General features: G+C 52.5%; 1 protein-coding gene across 1 annotated transcript in view; it reads right to left on the reverse strand.

Moving 5' to 3' along the window:
* Lama1 (laminin subunit alpha 1) overlaps window positions 1–22,111 on the reverse strand; it is a 139,031-nt gene that overhangs the window by 28,511 nt on the left and 88,409 nt on the right. Inside the window, exons 26-39 of the mRNA XM_004635832.2 lie at window positions 21,747–21,932; window positions 20,398–20,525; window positions 19,521–19,641; window positions 18,757–18,894; window positions 15,035–15,156; window positions 13,500–13,586; window positions 13,058–13,251; window positions 11,903–12,045; window positions 10,132–10,221; window positions 4,986–5,097; window positions 4,053–4,215; window positions 872–1,082; window positions 589–705; window positions 319–482 (exon numbers count right to left, since the gene is read on the reverse strand). Coding sequence (XP_004635889.1) covers window positions 319–482; window positions 589–705; window positions 872–1,082; window positions 4,053–4,215; window positions 4,986–5,097; window positions 10,132–10,221; window positions 11,903–12,045; window positions 13,058–13,251; window positions 13,500–13,586; window positions 15,035–15,156; window positions 18,757–18,894; window positions 19,521–19,641; window positions 20,398–20,525; window positions 21,747–21,932 — 1,976 coding nt within the window. The remainder of the gene's footprint in view (window positions 1–318; window positions 483–588; window positions 706–871; window positions 1,083–4,052; window positions 4,216–4,985; window positions 5,098–10,131; window positions 10,222–11,902; window positions 12,046–13,057; window positions 13,252–13,499; window positions 13,587–15,034; window positions 15,157–18,756; window positions 18,895–19,520; window positions 19,642–20,397; window positions 20,526–21,746; window positions 21,933–22,111) is intronic.

Consider the following 22,111-nt stretch of genomic DNA (forward strand, 5'->3'; position numbering starts at 1 on the left):
CTACAGGGGGACCTTCTGGGGCCGGAAAAGAGATGGACACTTCCATGAATAGGCAGGGGGCAGTCAGGTCTTTCATCTTAGTGGTCATCATGGTGGCAGATCTGAACCCCCATGCCACTCAGGAGACCTCCACTGAGCCACAGACAGCTTGCTTCATAGCCCATGATGTGTTTCAACCCTATCCAGGTCAGTGTGCATTTTTCCATAGTATATTTACGCAAGTGGTTAACTAGGTTAGTAGACACAGGAGCAAGTGACGTGATCGGGCTGTGTGAAGAAAGCAGGAGCCCTGCTCTCTGCAAAAGCGAGTGGCCTCACCTCTCCAGGAGGCCCGCTACGCCCTGGAGCTCGGCGGCGTGGTCCTCAGCTCTGTAGACCAGGTCCACCATTCTCCTCTTGGACATCTGCATGACCAGGTGGTCCACGTGGCTCCTGATCTTGGCCGCCCACAGGAACAGCTCATCGCGGTGCTGTTCCACGTGCTTCACAGAGGAATTAAAGCTCGTTGTGACACCCGAGCTCCGATCCAACAGGACGGGTGTGTGCAGGGTTCCTAGGAACCCAGGGGCCATCCCTGCTGGAACTTACTGCTGAAGTATTTTGTAAACTGTCTGCCTTGGCTGTGGCGGCATCCATCAGGCCCCTGCCCTCAGCGACCAGCTCTGAGGTTGTGTTCTGCTGTTCTAGAAGGCGCACCTTTCGGTCCTGCAGCAAACAATAACATTTTAAGGACACCTTGTGGGACCAAGTCAGCATCTCCAGCCACCCACCAAAGCTTATAGCGGAGCTGACTTGAGGAGAAGCTAAAGGGGACCCTCGTTCAGAGCGGTGGGTGGCCAGGTCCACCGAGAGAGGGGCGGGTGGGACTCACACTGAAGTCGCTCAGGTTGGCTTCGCTGAGGAGCAGCAGGCGCGCACTCTCCCGGGTCCTGGCCTGCGCCTCCCGCAGCAGCTCCTCTGCCGCCTGCAGCTCACTGTGGTGCTTTGCAAGGAGGCGCCTGGCTGCCTCCTTCAGCCCTTCCAGCTCATCCTGTGGCTGCTGCAAATCCTTCTCAACTGCAGACAGGACATCCTCAGCAGCCCTGACAAGGACAAACACTCCACACCGTGAGCCAGTGCACAGTGGGGAGCGCACGTCTGAGCTGGGAGGGGAAGGGGATTTTGAAGAGATATTCATGCAGGCCGAGTTCCCCTGAAATCCTGAGTGATGCATCCTCACCTCTTAGAGACACAAAGACCGTCAAAGACAGCTGCAGGAATAACAGGTTTATGCTTTATTTATTTACTTTGTATTTAGTACAGGGTCTACCTATGTGGATTGGACTCTTGGTGAGGCCTGGGTTCAGCCTCCCAAGCGCTGGGATTACAGGCGCGTGTCGCCACGCCCAGTCTCAGTCACAGTCTCAGTGCACGCCAGGGGCGGGGTGTCTGCCTAAGCAGGCACTTTAATCCACGGAACTATCTGGCAGGCCCTATGCTTTATTCTTAAACTATCTTCACACAAACTTATCAGGACTCAAAACCCTGGGACTACATTGTGTGTCAGGGATGGGAGCCACAGTTTTTCATTGAAATGTGGCAAGAAATGGAAAAAAGAAAGCCACTCGGTGTTTCCTGTGATTTACCAATTTCTTTATATAACAGAAAGGGTTTTTGGTGGTTGGGTAAGAAGCAGGTTTCATAGACGCTTTCAAGATTGCTTAAAAAAATGTATTAGTGCTATTACAAAAATTAATAATACAAGCTTCAGTAAACCAAAATATTTTTTTCCTATTCCTTTATATAAGTCATTAAATTTCATCCTTAAATCCATTTTGAATGTAGAGCTGCACAGAATAATGGCATCTCACAGTCCCTGCCATGCTTGGATCTATCCCACTGACTCTCCGCTTCAGGGTGCCAAAGAGCCCTTGAAACAGCCCTGAAAACTGCCCCATAAACCCCCCACTTCCACAGCACCAGAGCTCGGGCTAAAATACCGCAGACAGCGTTAGTCACCACAGGTCCTGGCCTGCTGACATCAGCAGAACAGTGTCGGGAGTTCCTCCCACTTTTACCACTTCCAACTCCAGTGAGGATGCTCGGTGAGAAGCAAGCAACAAAAGCTAAAGCAGAGCTGATGGGAACACAGACCTGAACTCTGAGTCTCTTTAAATAAAATCCCTCTCCCCCCGCTTGGTCCTAGGGAACGGACACATGGCTGTTCGCACGGGGACACATCATCCATCCCTTTTTATTGCTTTCCCACAGGATCTCAGTAAGTTGCTAAGCTTCTCCAGCAGAGTTCCAACTTGTGGTCCTCTTGCCTCAGCCTCCGAGAGTGTGGCACTTCAGGCCTCGGCCACCACGCCCGTCGGAAGGCTCCTTGGTTACAGTTCCACTTACAGACTGAGCAGAGAAGTCGGCGATCTGATTATCTGATCAGTGCCTTTACCCCAGAGAGAGAGAAGAGCAGCGGAGACTCCGAGCAAGAGGCTTGCGGGCCCGGCCGTGGAGGAGGGTTGGGGCACCCTTCTCTGAATTTACTCACCCCAAAGGCACCAGGAGCTCCCAGCTGGCAAAAGCCTGTTATCCTGTGTGTGCCCAGTGCCTAGGGCCACGTGTCTACTCTGGAAGACCCACATGCACTGAGCAGGGGCAGGTGACGGTGGGAGGCACCAGCCCCCAGGACTCCTGAGGGAGGACTGCTGTCCTCACAAGCTTCTCTCAGGTGGATTTGTGCCCTTCCAGAATGCTAGCTGGGGCACCCCTGCTCCAGTGTGGGGAGAAGGCCAGGCGTTCTCGCTGGGTGCTCAGGACACGTTCTGCGGACCTTTCCCCCTCCCGTGGGGGACACATCCCCCGTGCACTCCCAGCAGGCTCTGGGCCCTGACTGATGCTGACTGTCTCCAGCCCTCCAACTGCAGGCCCTCCTTCTGGGCCACACGGCAAAGCACAGCAGTGCAGCAACAATGTCCAGTGCCCAGAGATGCGCTCCCTACTCCAGTGCGTTGCTGGGGAAAGTGCACACTGTTTTCAAAAATAAATCGTAGAATCTGGGTGTGGTGGGGCATGCCTGGAATCCCAGACCACTGCAAGTTCGAGGCCATCCTGGGCTACAAAGTGAGTTCACGGCCAACCTAAACTGAATAGCGGGACCCTGTCTCAAAAAGACAAAGTAAATAAATAGATTGCTGAAAATAATTTGCATATGCATATCAGGAGTCCTCAAAAGGCAATTTCTTTGACTAAATGGTTCTACTTCCTCGTATCTACCCTGATAAGATAATGACCTGAAGTAATAGGAAAATCTGTCTGTCTGTCTGTCTGTCTCTATCTATCCTAAGTATGTAATTATTTGGTATTTACATGCAGAGATAAGCGGGAAAAATAGAAATAACTGCACCAGATGTCCACCCTTAACATCGCAAACAACAGATAGTTTAAATAAGTCACTAGACAGCACCTGCCTTGCAAGCATAAGGTCCTAAATTCATTCCTGGTACCAAAAAGAATTAAATGTGTCATCAGAAAGAACAGAGGTTCAGTCAAGTGCCATGTGGCTCAAACAGCCCTTGTTCAAGCACAACCTGGCAGAGGGACAACTCTTGCTATTATGTCACATAATAACTGTGGAATTACCAAGAAAAAGCCCGAGAGCAGCACCCCGCTCCCGGCAGCTGTGGAGACAGGCTCTGGGTCTGCCAGCTCACACCGTGGCTGCCGGTGAGGGCCCGTGATCGGAGCGCGAACCATCAGGTCTAGTGACTGTGTGTCTGGCCCCCAGCTTTCAGCCCCACTGTAGCTTCGCCTCTGAGGAGAGGCCTGCACGCGGCTCACAGGCACAGCACCACCAAGCTCTGCTGTCTGCAGCACCAGTTGAGAGTCACAGAGAAGCCCTGACCGACGGGCCACACCAACCGCATCCACGGGCAGGGGCAGTGCCGGCTGCTGATCTGACCCCCACCCTGGGGCGCCTTCGCCTCCTACGGTACCCCTCACCATGAGCTCCTTCTTCCCTCCCTCACCCCAGTGCCCAGTGCCCCAGCTCCACCCAGAGAAAGTGAACTCACTGGAGCTCCAGGGTGGCATTGCGGTGCAGGTCTGAGAATTGTCTTTTCCGCATAATCTCCAGGAAAGACACAATGCTTTGTCCCATGTCCTGAAGCGTCGAGTTGGGCAGCTGGAAATCATCGTCTAGAGTCTGATTTAAATTTGTGACCTTTTCAAGGATTTCTATGGAGAAAATTCACAATTCCTTAGTAAGCCCTGCAAAGGGGCCAGTGCCCAGGCTTTCCTACTGCCCTACTGTGTGCCCGCACTGGGCTTTCCCAGCACATGCCCATGAGCTGAGGCTGCCGGCTGACTTAGCTCCGTGTGCCAGCACCCAAGGGGCAGGACGGTGTGGCCACACCACTGCCTGCACACGAAGCTCCTGGATAAATGCAAGCTGCATGAGTAAACTATTCCTATTAAATACTTTGTGTTCTACTCCTCTCCTCCATCTTTGCCCTGCAACATCTGATCTGCCCCGGACGCCACGCTCTTTAAGCTCCAGCACTACAATCCCCCAAAAGGCCAGAGTGAGTTCCTGACAGCTAAGAGATGAACAATAGCTTGGGGAGGCCAGAGAGACCTGAAAGGAGCTAACAAATTACAAACACTGGTGTGTGTGTGGGTGCTCAGGGACCAAACTGAAGCCCCAAGTCCTGCGAGCTCCTACTTGGGGGACAGGGTGGGAGGGACCAGTCAACTTCACCATGGCTTGGAGAACAGGGTACAAATGCTAGGCATCCAAGAAGTATGAAGGAACTGTGTACTGTTTGAAAGAGAACCCCTTCCGCTAAGGACGTCAGCCTGGATCCTGCGGGCACCCCAAACTCAGGAGTGCTCCAGTCTTTGGCTCTAGGAAGCCCAGCACCAGCACACATAGCTGTTTGTGTGTTTAATCAAGGGACCGTAGTTCTTTCCACCAACCGAGCAGAATCCCCCAGACCCTCCCCTACCTCCGATGCTCCTCTGTAGCCGCTCAACAAACGCAGCCAGGTCTCGGCTTCCCTGGAGGATCTTCTCTGTGGCTCTGCCCACCTGCTGGCTTCGCGGGAGCATGCTTGCAAGCTGGTGGGAAGAGGCCTCGGGTCAGCCAGCCCTGAGACGGTACGCAAGCTCTAGGCTGCGCTGCTTCTTCTCCTGGGCAGCGGGAGCTGGGCTGGGGAGTAGCTCAGTGGCAAAGCCCTTGGCCTGGCTCTCACGTTCTGCATGCCAAGCACATGCAGCCCAGAACACATGGCAATGACATGTGTGTTGTCGTGGAAACCAAAGTGAGTACTTCTAGGTCAGAAACCCACCGAGAGCTTAATGAACTAACTGACTTCTCATTCAACAACAAGGGAAGACACAGGTTTTTTGTTTTTTTGTCTTTTTGAGACAGGGTCTCGCTGTGCAGTTCAGGTGGGCCTTGAGCTCACTTTGTACCCCAGTCTGGCCTCGAACTTGCAGGGATCCTCCCACCTCAGCCTCCCCAGTGCTGGGGCTGTGGGTGTGTGCCCCCATGCCAGGCAGTCACAGGACTTAGATAGGCAGCCTAGCTGACCCTCACAGCACAAAGCCTGCCCCGTTCTCCGCTGGAAGATCTTGGAAGTCAAGCGCAGTCCCACATTACTCAAGGGGCAGGGACGCATCCGGAGGAGACATTTGCAGATTATCTTGTCACTGTGCAAATGTCATAGTGTGCTTACACGCTCTGGATAGTGCAGACTGCGACCACACCGAGCTGTGAGCACGCAAGTGTGTCATGTATGTGCCTGTGTGCACACCAGACCCACACTGACAGGGCATCGCTTGCAGGGCCCAGGGCCACGATGAACAAAATCATCTGAGATTAAATCAAGCACCAGAGAAAGTGGAGCCTCTAGATAGCCCAAGGGCAAGAGAGGTAATGGGCTGAAGGCACAAGAGGAGCACTCTCCAACAGTGGGGGAAGCTTCGCTCTATAAGTACACTGCCCAGACTCGGAGCCATTTGTGACTGTCAAGGTTTGTGTCTAGGTGTCCCCGCAAAGCCTTATGCAGTCCTGGGGCGGACTTCTAGTGATTAACTCATGGTCCACTGGGATTATGGGTGTGAGGGCTACACCCAGTCTGGGGCAGGGAGCCTGAAGGCAATACAGGGAGGCGAGAGACTCGCTCTCTGTAGCCACTGTTGCTGTCACTCCCCCCCTTCTGCTCTTGCTGTTTTGCTGCCTTCTGCCACCATGAGCTGCTGCCCTCTGCCATGTGCCGCTCTGCCCTGGAGCCAGCTGAGTATGGACTGAAACCTCCAGCAACTGTGAGCTTTAAATAAACCTTTCCTTCCTTCATTTCAAGAGTCAGGTATTTGTCCCAGCAACGAGAGAAGAGCAACGGAGACGATGACCATCTCCAGACGTTTCCATGCACCTGGCAGCCGGGTGAAGTCCTTACCCAGCATCACCACGAACACGAGGAGAGGCGTGAGCTACAATCGGAGGCCAGCTGGGGTATCAGTAGGCACTGAGCCTCTCAGAAGCCCATAGGATTACTGGATGGCCACAAAGGCCCAAGCAGGACTACACAGGACACATCGCCCACCCTCAGCATCAGCACAGCTGGGAGGACAGAGTCCCCAGAGCTCGAGCAGGGAGTCGGGCACCCGGCTGTGCACCTGGCTCCACCAGGCAGTGGCGCTGGGCATCTCCGCAGCCATGGCTGAAAGAGGCCGGGGGAGCACAGGTGCTTAAGAAGGTGACTGGGAGCAGCTGCCCACAAAGCCTGCAGCCTGCAGGCAGAGACCCAGCTGCCCTTAGCTGGTACGTTCATTGGGAATTTTGTAACTGGCAAAGGGAACAGTACTTCTTTTCTTTTTAAAATTTATGTATTTAATTTTCTTTTAAATTTTTCTTTATTCCTTTTATTTATTTATTTTATGTATGTGCTGGGAAAGACACACAGATACTGTCTGTGGGCAGAGGGAGCTCCAGAGCAAGGGAGCTCAGCGGCACCTTGTAGTCTTTTTTTTTAATGCATATTGAGTCTTGGCCTTCAGGTTAACAAAACATAGATAGGACACCTACTGATCCTCCTGTTTTCAGCCTCCCAAGTGCTGGGATTACAGGCTCGCGCCACCACGCCCAGCCTCAATCGGGCCATCTCAGTACGCCCAAGCGGTATGGCTGGCATGGCAGGCCAGGGATCGAACCCCAGCGGCTGCACTCTGCCTAAGCACGCGCTTTAGTTTGCTATCTAGCTGCCCTCTTTTTTAATTTTAAAAACAATAAAAATAATATATAATTTCAAGACAAGATGTAGGAAATTAACAATGGTTATTATATTATATATTGTTATCTTCAAAGTAGCTGCTCAGATTAGCAGGTACAGGCATATAAGATTGGTTAAACATTACAAACAGTAACTGTTCCTTTCAATGAACTAATACAAGTCAGTGGTACAATTATCTTAGCTATATCTATCTCTATCTATCTATCTATCTATCTATCCATCTGTCTATCCATCTATCACTTCTTTTTTCCTTTTCCCACCCAAGTTATTTTCTCTGTTTTGAGCAGTTTCTTTCCCTTTCACAGTGTCTATTGTATCTTTGGTATTTAACTTTCAGTTTCTCGCACTAGGGAGACAATGCGATGTTTACACGTGCGAGCCTGCTATATTTCACTTAAGAGTATGATCTCTAGTTGCCTCCATTTACCTATAAAAGCTTCAAGTTTATCTTCCTTTATAGCTGAGTAATACTCCATTGTATAGGAATATGACATCTTAGGGGCGGCAAGAGAGCTCGGTGGACTAAGCACCTGCTCAGGCAAGCACAGGGCATCTCTGGCATCACTCGCCCCGCTGGCCCTGCCCTGGATGTGCTGAGCCAGCCACTGAGACCAGGGACCGGGTGTGGTGGTACACACCTGTAATCTGGCACTGGGGAGGCTGAAACAGGAGGAAGGATGACTAGGAGTCCAGGCTGCGTAGTTAGAGTTGTACCAAATACATAAACAAATGAACAAACAAACCCACATTTTAAAAATCTATTTCTTGGTTGATGGGCATTTCTGGTTATTTCAAAGATTTAGTTATTATAAATTGTGCTGCTACAAATCTGGGTGCACATGTATTGTTGGGGTATGTTCTGAGTTCTGGGAAAATACCCAGCAGGGAAATGGCTGGATTGAATGAGACCTCTTATCCTAGTTTTTTGAGGAAATCGCCACATTGATTTTTGCAATGGTTCTCCCAGTCTACACACTCATTAGTGCTGGAAAAGACTCATGGACGCTGGCCACAAAAAAAGACACAGGGACACTCAATGCAAGCCAAGTGTCTCCTGCTGGGAAAGACACACAGATACTGTTGGTGGTCAAAGGGAGCCCCAGAGTGAAAGAGCTCAGCGCTGCCTTGTGATCTTTTTTTTTTTAATGTATATTGAGTCTCGGCCTTTAGGTTACTTCTAGTTAACAAAACCAAACCTTACCATGTGTGCCTAAGATTAATATTTAAGCTGTACGTGACATGCAGCTGCTAGGCATCTGGGAACAGGGACATGGAAACAGGATGCCCTCCAGGAGCTCCAAGGGTTCTTTGTTACTCACTCTGCTGTGGGGGTCCCGTTTTCCTCTTCCCATCTCACTGCCTTGCGGTGAGTCCGCATGTCTCCATTTTAACTCCCTCTTAACCCAACACTACAACAGTGGAGAATGGTTCCTTTTCCCCACAGCCCCTCCAGCATTTGTTATTAATTAAATTTCTTTCTTTCTTTTTTCACGGTACCGGGATTGAACTCAGGACCTTGCGCTTGCTAGGCAGGCACTTATTCTACTGAGCTATCTGCCTGGCCTAGTTAAATTTCTTGATGATAGCCATTCTTTCTCAGGTCAGATGAAATCTAAGTGTTGTTTTAACTTGCATGTCTCAAATGACCAATGATGTTGAACATTTTTCATATATTTATTTGCCAGGCATATTTCATCTGAGAAGCATATATTCATCTCAGATGTTCATTTTTTGACTGAGCCTTTGAATTTTGCAGGCCTGATATTTTAAAAAACACTTTGTATGTTTTAGATAGAAGTGCTTTGACTGACATTCGGCTAAGATTTTTTCCCAATTTGTTTTACTCTGTTGGTGTTTCGATAAGATGTGACCCCTGTTGTTACTTATTTGAAGTATTTCCCGTGCAGTTTGGTTTTTGTTCATGAACTCTCCGCCTACTCCTACGTCTTCAAGATTTCCACTTATTTTCACCTCCAGTAGATTTAGTGTTTCTATTTTAATATTGGGATCTTTGTTCCATTTTGATGGTAGTTTGGTGCCTGGTGATAGACATGGGTCTAGCTTGAGTCTTCAACATGTGGGGAGCCAGCACCACTTCTTAGAGAGGCTGTCTTCCTTCCAGGGAACATGCTGGCCTGTCTGTCAAAGACAAGGTTGCTAGGTGTGTTTGGAGTTGTGTCCGTATCCTCTGACCTGAGGAAATGGTTCTTTACCTTTCCAAAAATATAGCACTCAGACCAGGTTTAGGGGTGTTCTCTACTCAAGCCCACAGAAGCTTTCTCTCCCCACACAAGGAGCTGACTAATCAGCTTCTCCCTTCACGCCCAACATTTGCTTCAAGAAAAGCCCCACCTAAGCCCGCCAGCTCTTCTCAAACCTTCATGAATCCTAAATTGACCCCAGCCAGCGAATGCTGGCCTTCAGAGCATGAGGCTGTCTGTGCCATTTGTAAGCGACAGCTGTAAGTCTGACCATGGGAACCTCCCCAGGCGCACGTGGGCTGACTCTGGGATCACTAAAAGCTATTTGTCTGGCACTACCCAAACAGGACCAGGAATTCACCGCTGTCAAGCCTCCCTTAGCAGGTGCTAAGATCAGAATCGTCCAGCCCGAAGCCGAGTGGGGTGGAGGCCGCGCGCACACAAGGAGCTGCTCGGGGAGCTGCCCTGCCTGCTCAGCCTCGGAGCCTCACTGCAGTCCTCGAATCCCACCAGCCCCAGGGGCTCAGAGAAGACAGGGAGTCAAGCCGCAAGCAAGGGTCCCAGAGACAGACACAGAATTCAACCAGGACTTTCCTACCAAGCCTCGGAAGCCACGAGGTGACACAGCTGCTGCTCTGAGGGACGCCGCTCCTCACCTGGTCCTGCAGGTCGTCCACTTGCCTTGCAACAACGTCAAGCTGGATTTCTGCTGAATTCTCTGGAGACTTTTCTTTTAATACAGATTCCTAAGAAGAGCAAAGGGAATGCTGTGGTGCTTTCAAGTGCAATGTTTTTCTTCTCAAAGAATCACCTGCTTTCTTTTTTGTTCACAAAAATAATCCTTGTCTTGAAGCTGTCTCGTAAAAACCGCAAGTCACCTCCCCGAAGCTTCATTCTCAGCTTCATGGTGCACACCGCCACCTTCTTTTTTTAAAATGAATTTAGTATAGGATCTACAGGGACTACAGGGACTACAGGGTCTCACTACGTAGCTGGAACTTGTAGTGATCCTCCTGTATTCAACCTCCCATGTGCTGGGATTACAGGCGTGCACCACCATGCCCAGTCTCAATCGTGTTCTCAGTGCACCCCGGGGGCAGGGCCGGCACAGCAGGCCCAGGCATCGAACCCTGGCCCCTGCGCTCTGCGTAAGCAGGTGCTTTAGTCCGCTGAGCTATCTGGCTGGCCCTTCACACTGCCACGATCGCCAAGTTTTTTTAAATGCTTACTAAGCTACAATTCAAGAACAACGTGTGCAGTAAGGAAAAGCCTTCATCAGTGTTAAAAAGGAAACTGTTACACTGTATCACCACTTTATTTACCTGTGTGACTGACCCCTACAGCAACTCCCTGTGAGTCACTCACCAAGATCAGCAAATTGGCAAATACTGACAAACAATTACATAACAAGTCACATGAAGACGGGTTGATAGGTTTGAATTAGAGGAAGTCATTCATGATTAGTTAACACTGAAATCAGGCATGGTTTCACTTGATAAATTTAAAACAGTTCCATACCTGGGGCCCAAACTAGCAGAGAACAAAAATTCACTGTGTGCATAAAGGTTAGAAATTTAAGTCTTTTTTTCTTTTACATGTTAATGGAGGGAGAAGTTACTAGCCTTCAAAAGAGTTCCCTAGCCCAGCCAGGCTTGGAGGCCCGCGCCTGCCATCCCACCATTTGGGAGGCTGACACTGGAGGGTTACCACGAGTTCAAGGCCAGCTTGGGCTACAAAGTGAGACCTTGTCTCAAGAAACAGAAATAAAACACCAAACCAAAACAAAACTCCACACACCTACACACAAAGGCGTTCTCCAGCCTTTCTTTCCTAGCCACAGAGAAAGGCTAAAGCAGAATGGATCCCCAAACCAGGCCCCTCGGACGCCGAGGGACCCAGGAGTCTGGACAGGCTCTTATCGGGCAACGGCTGTGTTTATCTCTCACCTAGCGCACAGCCACAAAGCGCAGCTGGAGCACTGGCCGTCTTTTCTGGAAGTGCCCAGCAGGCGCCGCGCATTGTCGCAGGCTCCTGGGCTGCTTTTGCTTTTCACCAGGCCTCTTAAAGAGGTGTCAGTGCTGGCTTCACCGGCAGAGGTGCGCAATCTCCTGGAGGAGGAGAGCGCTCAGGCCTTGGGAGACAGCAAGTGGCTTCATGGGAAGCAACAAGGGATGCTGTCCTGAGGAGCTGCACCATGCCAGGACAGCTGCCCTTCTAGCACGAGAGGCTTCGCCCAGAGGAGCCTGTGGGTGCACTGGCCCTCGGCATCCCGCTGCCACAGGGACACAGCTGAGAGACCATAAGGTCCCAGTTGCTGGCCCCTCAAGGCAAGGCTGTGTACCACTCTTGGGGCAGGTAGGAGGGTGGTGGCCCCCACCCTGAAGGACTCCCACCACCCCAGGGACTTGCTTGTCTTCCTGTACCTACCCAGAGACATCTAGTTGTATTTTCCAGGTCTGACAAAACTCCGTATGGGGCAGGGAAAATCCCAGTGAGGTTCACAGAGAGAATGACATCGCCAGCGCGGTCCAGGTCCCCCAGGAGCACACCCACACACTCATCATCGCAGGCTGGGAGAGAAGCAGAGAGCGTTATGGCTGCGGGAAGGCGGTTCTGTGTCCCTGAGCACGGGAGCCACTACACTGAGCTAACCGAGGTGCCACAGAGCACGCCTGTGCCCAGTGCCATCCGGTCTCACTTGGCTGTGGCGGGTGGTCTGGCACCAGGGCTGAGCATCCCTTCTTATGTGGGTACACTGAGGCTCAGCTCAAAGCAGAGCATTTCTGAGGTTATGCAGAAAGGAGCGGCCGAGCCCACACGTGGCCTCGAGTGGTGTGGCCTTCATAGCGCCCTTGCCCATCTTCCACGCAGACCAACTGCAAAGAATTCTCACTGAAGCCCAGCTGGGCCCTTCCCACCTGAGTGTGCAAGGTCAAGGGAAGAACACAGAAAAAACAGCAGGGAGACTTCACTTACAACAAACACAAAAAAGCAAAACAGCTCTCAGCACGTGGTCTGCATCCCTTCCTCCGTCTACACCCCACCCACCCATCCACCCACTTCGGCCGAGCCCACACATGGCCTTGGGTGGTGTGGCCTTCACATCGCCCTTGCCCATCTTCCACGCAGACCAACTGCAAAGAAGGCCAACAGTGACTCCCAAGGCGCTGATGTCTTGCATTTGCTGGTGAGGTGAACCAGCACTAGAAAACCCAACAAGACAGCCTGTAGCTGTGGTCAACCGGCTAACACCAGGGACCCATGGGGGTGCTCTTCTCTGTGCTGACTGGTCCTGGGCTCCCCAGAAAAACAACGAATGCAGCTCAGGGTGAAAGTCCCAGACTGCTCTGCGGGCCGGAGACATCAGCAGCAGCATCGGAGGCCCTCCCGCCCCAGCCTGCAAAGGACTGACTAAGGTTTGGCTTAATGACAGATGCAACCACAGTCTATGCCCAGTTACAGTAACAAAGTGAAACATAGAATCAAGCAAGACAAGCAGGCGGAAGGGACTCAGCCCTCCTTAGCAAGGGAAGCATCCCAGAGGGAACCCCCACTTTAACCCTGCAGAGAAGAGACACCCACAAACACAGGTGCTGTCCACGAGCAGGTGCCTTGGCTGGCAGCTGTCACATCGCAGCCCCGTGGCACCCGGCTTGCAAGCACACTGTCCGGACAGGGAGTCGCAGTCCCCATGCACGGAGCCCTGGGGGCTACAAGCGCACTTTCGGCAGTGGCCACCCGAGGCTCCAGGGTTCCCGTAGTAGCCCACAGAGCACCTGTGGAAAGACACGGGGTACAGATATTAGGGCCAGACAGTATGCTCCACGCCAGCCCACCCGGGACGTCGTTATCCCTGCAGGGCGGACACAGAACCCACACTCTGCCCAAGGGCGACCTGGCTTGGGGACAGCCATGAGGCCCGCACCAACTGAGCACATACAAATCGATAGTGACTCCGCTGTGGATACGTCTGAGATGTTACAAAACACCGCAGGGTCTCCCTGTGACAAGTCCCTCAGCGTACCTTTCACAATACCGGCCTTCGTAGCCCACAGCACAGGCACTGCACCGGAAGCCTCCGTCAACTTCCGCAACACAGGTGGGACTGAAACTGGAAGAAGAGAGTTTTGTCCTTGGATTTGGAGATACACAACTTCAAAATTTTCTTCAGATGCTTATCTACTGCTTCAGGGGTTCTGAAGTTAAGCAATGACGCTGGATGACTGGAGCAGCTTGGGCCCTGAGACGAGACATCCACTCTGCGCGTGCAGGCGAGTATCTCGGTGGCACTGTCCACGGGAACTGGGGTTACAAGTCAAAATGTATATATGCATTTAATTTTTTTTTTTAAATAAATGCCTTGGGGGCCTGCCCATTAGCTCAGAAGTTTAAGCGCCTGCTGAAACAGAGCAGGCAGGCTCAGGATGCTGTGCTTCGATTCCCTCATCCTCAAGCCAAGCCAGACCTGCCCTGAAGGCATCCTGAGCGGCCAAAAACAAAACCAAAAAATCCTTCTGCCATTTTTTGGGGGGCTGGAGAGATGGCTCAGTAGAATAAGCGCTTGCCTGGCAAGTGCAAGGGTCTGAGTTCAATCCCCAGTTTCACCAATAAATAAATAAATAAATAAATAAATACAAGCCTGGGGCTGGCAAGATAGTTCAGTGGACTAAAGCGCCAGCTTAGGCAAGCACAGAGACCATGGTTCAATTCCCAGCACCACACGCTGTGCCAGCCCCACCCCAAAGCGGGCTGAGCCAGCCAGAGTGTGGGCATCGTGGCACATGCCCATAATACCAGCGTCGGGGAGTCTGAAAGCAGGAGGATCACTGAGAGTCCAAGCTGTGTAGTGAGACCTTGCAACAACCAAATACACTGAAGAAGAAAAAAAAAAAAAAAAAGAAGTAACACAACAAATTTCAGGGTGGTTGGTAATTTACAAGGGACGTTAATGTAATTCCTCTCACTTCATTCTCAGGATCAAACACTGCTTACTTGGGGAGACAAAAAAAGCTTTAAACAAATATTAGAAAGAAAGCCTTACTTTAGGCCACCAATTTCAGCATCTGATCTGTGCTCGATGCCTTTGCCATTCATTGCGCTAAGTAACAGTACGCTATTTATGCATAACAATCTTCATCTGAACAATGGAAAACCCACTGACGTTTTACTTCATGCCACAACCTCTGGCTGCTTTGCATTCCTCTAATTCTATGCAAGCATCCTGCGCAGTGGCAGACACCAGCCTGATGTGTCACCAGGTGGCTCTCCCACACCTTAAGGTTACCACTCCATAGAGATTCTAAGCTTTTTCCCTTCAATGAAGCAGAAACTGGATCCTTTTGTGTCATTAATCACAAAGTTAGTAACCATTCCTCCATTCGTCCGTACGCAGACTGGATACATAGCTGGGGGCTAACAGGAATCTTCAGTTGCATTTTGAAAAGCTTCCCTGAAGGAGTGCTTCTCCTAAAGCCAGCTGGGTCCACAGGAGGGCACTGAGCAGCAGAGGGCCTGGGGTGACGCTGCAGAGGGTAAGCCGGGCGGCACCTGCACTCTCACCTGGCAGGGTGGTGACGGGGACAGGCGCAGGGGGCGCAGTCGTGGGCCTTGCCGGTCACCATCCCGTAGTAGCCAGGAGCACACAGCTCGCAGTGGTCCCCAGCTGTGTTATCCCTGCAGTTCTGCAGTTTGGAGGTGCAAAAGAGAGAGAAACAGGGGGACACGGTTAGAAGGAAGTCGCGCGGCCGGGTGCCAGCTCAGTGTGCCACATGCCTTCCTTTTTCCCAATTCTCCAGGAAGGAGGGCGCTTCTTCTTTATGTTCCTGGAAGCCAGCCGGCTCTGTGGCCTTCACTCTTCCCAAGACCGCATTCGCCCAGCATAGCCCAGACATGGGCAGCGCGCTCTTCCAAGGAAAGCAGATGCAGGGCGCACAGCGGAAGGCGTTCAGAGCTGCAAAGTGCAGATCTAAAACAAACGGTGACTGGAGAAGCGGCGCCAAGCGCTACCCGGCTTCAAGGATCACCGGTGGGGAGTGGGGGTGGCAGACTTAGGAAGCAGGCAGGAAGAGAGCGCATGGTGAGCGCACCCCCAAGATTACGGGGAGGCCGACGGCTTCCACTGGACCTGGGGTCCTGCTATTAGAGACAGCAGGTTCTAAACTCCGTGACCACGGGACTGGCACGGGGTGATGGCTCGGAATCCTCTCAAGCTCGGTGCGTCATGGTACATCTGAGGTTACGGGCAGGCCGGAGGCCACAGCCCTGAGCCAGCCCCGACTGCCCACCTTCCTTTCCTCCCGGGCAGCAAGGACAGAGAGGAAGCCTCTGGGAATGTGTAAAATGCAACGCTGAAAGTTTCTTTTATATATATGTGTGTATATAAAAAAAGCCCAGTACTTTTCTTCTTCAACTTGCGCTCCTACTGCCGCTGATGCAAAGCCATTTCCCTGGGATCCACACGGCCCCGCAAAGGGACACAGCTTTGAAAGTGACATGCGGCCTCCTCTTTAAGAAACTGTAGGATGCTCATTTTCCAACACAGCCCAGAGCTGACAGGGAACTCGCGTTAGGGAGGATGGAAGTGGAGTTCCAGCTTTGCCGAGGCTGATGTCCACTGTGTGGAGTGCCCCCCATAATGGTTGCTGGGTTTCCTGACTCCCACCCTAGAGAACAGAGGCCCTGCTGCCCCAGTGAGTGGTGGAGAAGCAGGGAGTGACCGGGGTGCAGGATGCACCCCACATGCCTGCCAACATCTCTGCCACATACGAAGGCTCGGCTACATCTCTAACACGGGAATGGTAGGGGGCAGACACAGCAGAAGGGACTCCAGGCCAGCTTCCTGCTCCTTGATCCTTCCCTTCCGGGTCATATCTAAACCAATAGCTTTCTAATAACACCAAAGGCCCACTGACACAAAGGAGGGGGACTATTTTACTGACAGAATCAGACCCTTGGACATTCTTGTGCCAACCTCCAAAATGACCAGGTAGGTCGGATCTAAGGGTCCTGCTTCTAGGAATGATCAGAGCTGAGCGGCCCTGGGGTGCGTGCCCCACCTTCGGAGGTATACGTCTGTGTACACAGGATCACCACTCCAGGTGGATGTTACTGGAATTTAAGATGCAAAAGGGTTTGGATAAGACCTGAAGACACTGCAAGCCAGAGACCCCATGGTCTATGACTAGACAAGAGTGTCTGTGTGGAACGGGCACTGGCTACAGGGACTGGCGATAAATGGTCACCGTCCGTGCAGAAGTCACTAGAGACAAACGCAGAATGTAGATCTGCCAGGTGGAAGAGAAGCGGGCACCAGTGTGTGCTCTGCTCAAAGCTCAAGCCTGGAAGACAGCAGTCCTGGTGTGGCCTCCATGTCGGGTGCTCTGACGTGAGTGTGGCCTTTGTCAAGACAGCCACATTCAACTAACGGGCAGGGGCAGCATTCAGCAGCCTGCTGCCCCCGAGGCCCCATGAATTCCTGCCTCTGTTTACCCCAGGGAGACTGCTTTTGAGGTCACGTCCTGGGTTAAGCAAGCTGTGTCACCTCTAACACATGCATCAAGACTGGTGACCTGGTAATTTCCTTCCTATAGACTTGGGCCATGAAAGGTAAGGCGGTGACTCAGGGTCCTCGGAGGAACTCCTCTTGTTACAGCTCCTACACTGAAGAAAAGGTGAAGCAGGGAAGAGCCAATGACACCTCCATCATTGTGACCTCAGTGGCCACAAAGAGGCCAAGGCACCCATACATTCCATCTAATTCTGTCTCATCTGGTGCCCGAAATCCTCACATCCTTACACGAGCCTTCCTCTGCCTCCGCTAGGCCTTGTTTTCCTGGAGCGCGATCCAATGAGAACAAAACGCCTGACCACATCGCAGCCACGTGGGCTCACACAGCCCAGCGCCCCTCCCTGCAGGACCAAGGCTTCCCTGCTTGCAGGGAGCAGTCAGCAGGCCCTCCTGCGTGCCTTGGTCACAGCGAAGACGGAGCAGCGCTCGCCCCTAACGTGTGCACATCCGTTTGTTTCTGCTCCATGGGCCAGGCAGGCTGGAGCCTGGATTCAGTCAGTCCCCGTGACAGGGATGCACTGGGCTGGCTCCGGGCTCTGGGCACCAGGGCGTCTGCCAGGGTCCCTCTGGTTTCCCTTCGAGGCTCACGCAGTAGCCAGCATTTCTGTGAGCTGCTCTGGAGGAGGCCGTTGCAGGAGTCGGGGCGTCTCTGCTTGTTTCACTCAGCAGTGCCAAGTACAAGAACATCTTGGACACAAGAATCTGCCCTCGGGCGTGGCCATGATGCTTGTGTCTGTGTGCTCGGTCCTTTCCAGAGCCTACCCAGATTTCCAGGGTCAAACTTGGTCTAGGATGGGGGACTAAGCAGAGTGCATAGAGTGACACAAATGACCTGCTGCGTCATCGTCCAATGGGCATTGTTTCAAAAATGCAAGGCAAGGGCCCTGCTTTGCACAAAGTCATCAACATTGCGTGAACATTGCAAAACCTCTCTTGGAGCCTTCAGACTCTGACCTAAAGTTCTCATCTACTTCGACTCCAGTCACCTGTGCAGCTGAGCAAGCAGACGCAGCAACTGACTCCAGGTCTCTCCCACCGACATGTGCAGCACGAATAAAACCGGTAAAGGCACTTTTCCTGACAATGTCAGACCATTTAGCTAAGCCCTTCTGAAGAAAATGCAGAAGGTGGTCAAGAGACACAGTGAATGCTTCCGGACACACTTCTCACACCTGCCACTTCCCGAGGCTGTCCAGAAGTCCTCTCGTGCCTTTAGGAAGTGTGATCAAGAATAAAGTGAAGACTGTGTTGCGGGCCACCAACAGGAAGCAGGCTCACAAAACACGGCACTATGTCCTCACCCACCTTATGCACCACATACGGCACCCTGCAACTTCCGGCTCCCCATGTTGAAAAGGAAAATAAGAGGTGCACATGAATTAGTTCAGAACATCCAGGCGGCCAGAACAGCACAACTACAGATGCTCAGGAAAGTCGATTAGCCGAACAACTTCAGAAAATTACAAAGAACAAAGGGCTAAGTGTGCTCGAAGCCACGGAGGGAATGCCGTGGGGATTCACAACAATGTGGCTGTTTCTCAAGTAATTATCCTAAAACCTTAGGGGTCCCATAGTGCTGGGCCACATCTTCTGTGCTACATTTAGGTGAACTGCATCTTTTGCTGTGCCAGGCACCTGGCGATTACAGACCAGAACCAGGGCGCCCAGTGTGCACCCCGGTGCTGACACGGGCCGGCACCCCACGCTCACATACCAGGCACCTTCCAGTTTCGGGGTCACAGGTATCACTGTGGTTGTTGCAGCTGCAGGGCACGCAAGGTGCAAGCAGGGGCCGGGCTTCTCCACCGCCACCTTCAGGGAGCTTCTGTCTGCGGAAGCCAGGGGCACAGTCCTGTGGGTGTCAAGGGGACAAACAGTGAGCCCTCCAGCTGGGCACTGGGAGGCCCTGAACCCACACCTCCATGGCCACAGGAGACTGGGCAGCCATCACCAGTGAAGATCAACATCCCAATCTCAAGACAAGACAGGTCGAGCCACAGAGAGGCTACCTACGCCCACACGATGGAATATTACTCAGCTTTCAAAAGGAAAGACATCAGTCACACAACACGACTGGGGTAGATGTGAGAACACTGCGCTGAGGAAATAAGCCAATCACAGAAACACAATGCTGTAGGGAGGGTTCCACCCTCACGGAAGCTGGGATGTGGAGAGCCAGACGCTTGCTTTCAGGGAGGAGGCCAAGGGGTATGGTTTCAGCTTGGCAGGGCAGAAAGTGTTCTGAGAAGGGCATGGAGACCAGCGGGAAGGAACTGAGCAGTCCAGCTTCACATTTAGAAAGCCAGCTCGTCAGTCAATGCAGTTAGGTAGACTGAACAGAAAATTTAAACTATCGTTACTTGAAAAAGAAAGGGAAAGTGACACAGAGGCCTGTGTGTTTGGTTCCCCACACAGAGCTGCTGGTGCCAAGCAGAGCTGAACTCGAACCCAGGGCAGTTTTCCCCTGGAGTCCCCTACCTGACAGGAGAAGCCTGCCGCACCGGGAGGACAGGCGCACCGCTCGATCAGCCGCGCCACCTCCCCCTCGGGGCGCTGGCCTGCTGCCATTGCGCCAACGTCCATGGAGATGTTGGAGATTCTGGGCCACCACGGTGCACCGGGGAAAGCAAGCAGGAAGATGGAGACTTAAGACACGTGACAGAAACACGCTGGGTAACAAACGCGCGTATGATTTAGCCAGAGATTCCCTCCCTGCACGTAGAAGCTGCTCAAGGTCATTAAGCTGGGGAGGGGGCACACACCCGGGATCCCAGCTCTCCAGGAGGCTGAGGCAGGAGGACTGCATGTTCTAACCCAGTCTGGGCCACTTAGCCAGGCTTTGTCGCAAATTAAAAAACAGAAGGGGGCTGCAGTGTGGTCAATGAGAAGGCCCTGGGTTCAAGCTGCCGAATCCCCCAAAGAAGGTTATAAATAAAATGAATTAAGTGAAACACGTTAGGGCTGTCATGCAGCCAACACTGAGGGACTTGAACATGTTACAGAAAGTGCACCCCAAAGATGCTCCGGGTCTGACCAAGACTTTAATAGCTATCCTTGGGGGGGGGTGCTAATTGGGTTGGCGATAATGCTCTTTATTTGTCATAACAAAGAAACGGGCCTCCCGCTTTTCAAGTAAGAAAGAGTATTTCAAAAACTATTTCATCTTACGAGTCCACGCGGGTGGACTCACGCGGCAGAGGCTCACCACCCACTCACCACTCCCCTGCGAAAGCGGGCTTGGAGAAGAAGCCAAAATGCACATATTAGGGAACATACTCGTGAGGCCAGTGAAATGAATCAAATCCTCTCACCTCCAGGTCAAGCAAGGGAAAGAGAGTTCTGGAAGCTTCCGTACCTGCTCTGCTGTAGGCCTTCACCATAGGACGCCTTTATGAGGATGTACTCGACATTGCTCAGAACAGACATGAAATCCGCGCGTGTGACAGGTTCTTCAGACACGGAATTAAAATATTTCCAGAAATCCTATGGAAGAGCGACAGCTCCATTAAATTCATTTTGTTTCTATTCTTTTTGATACAGGGTCTCCCTAGGCAGGTCGGACTAATAGTGATCCTCTTGTCTCAGCCTCCCCGGCGCTGAGATTACAGGTGTACACCACCACGCCTGGTTCTGGGGCTGGCATAGCATGTGGTACCAGAGATTGCACTCCGAACCTTGCACTTGCCAGGCAGGCGCTTAGACCACCGAGTTGTCTCCCTAGGCCAGCTCCATTAACTTCAAAGCACACATTTTCACGGGCATAGCACCTGACACAGAACAAGTTTCTTCCATAATTTTCCCTAGAAATTGCCCAGTTCTGGGCACAGCATTGAAGGTAAATGCTGAAGACCTGTCAGGGCCACAGGAGATGCCATTGGCCAAGATGGGCTGGCCACGCAATACCTGGGGGCTGAGGAGACCGTGTCCCGATGCCAGTGGGCACACAGACTCTGCCATCCTGTCCACGAGGGCAAAGCCTTGCACAGAGGGAAAGGGTAAAAGATAGGAGTAACGCAAAGGGAACCGAGCAGGAACCCGGTGCAGGCCTCTGGCAGAAGCTGCTCCCTTCCCAGGCACCCCTTCAGGGAGCGCAGGGTGCCCAGAGCCTCAGACAGGGGCACGCGCTGTACCACTACGCTGCGTGCTGCACACCGCAATGCTCAGTGCGCAAGCTGGCCTCAGTAAGAGACTGGCAAGAGGGACGACACAACGGAACAATTATATAATGCATTAACAACCGCCAGAATTTTAACTCGGCCAGTATTAGGCAAAACAAGAGTAACCCGAATGCAAAGAGCACGGCACCGGGGCGGCGCCAGCACCGGGGTGGCACTGATACTGGGGCGGCACCAGCACTGGGGCGACACTAGTACTGAGGCAGCACTGATACTGGGGTGGGGTGGGGCCTACACAGCGCATGCGCGCGAGAGGGGCGAGTCCCCGGCAGTGTGAGATTTCCTCATGCAGCCTGACACTTATGAGCAGCTTCTTTCTGCAATTTTCCGCTCATCTTGGGACCTCAGCTGGCCACGGGTAACTGCAAGCTAGGATGCAGAACTGCGTGAGCTGAGGCTGTGAGGCTCCGAAAGCTTCTGGAAGCCCTCTAGGCCCAAGGTCTTCCAGCTCATCCTCCTCCGTGGCTTGGGGCTGTCGCTCCTCCGCAGCCCAGTCACACCGGAAGGCCGCACCCCGCGGCCCGCTCACCTCCTTCATCCCCACTTCCTGATGCTGCCACACCCCGTTAGCCGGTGCGGGGGCATCCGCGTAGATCACTTGCTTCCTGGACCGGCCTCCTCTGATGAGAACTTGCGGCTCCAAGTGGAAGGTCCCGGGGCCGGCGGAGGCGTAGAAGGCCACGCTGAACCTCAGCCTGCCGCCGTAGGCCAGGAGCTAGCGCACAAAGACACTGTTTACTTCCCCAGCACGCTTCGGCTTTTCAGCAATGAAAGTTTTACAGAACTAGCGAATGAGGGGAATTTCCTATGTTAAGTATCTCCTCCGCATCTAGCAGAGGGTTTAGTGACCGAGTCCCAGGATCGGCCAGCCGGAGCTCCGCTGGCCGCCGCCCC

This window comes from Octodon degus, unplaced genomic scaffold (assembly GCF_000260255.1).
Source record: "Octodon degus isolate 3935 unplaced genomic scaffold, OctDeg1.0 scaffold00075, whole genome shotgun sequence".
NCBI lineage: Eukaryota > Metazoa > Chordata > Mammalia > Rodentia > Octodontidae > Octodon > Octodon degus.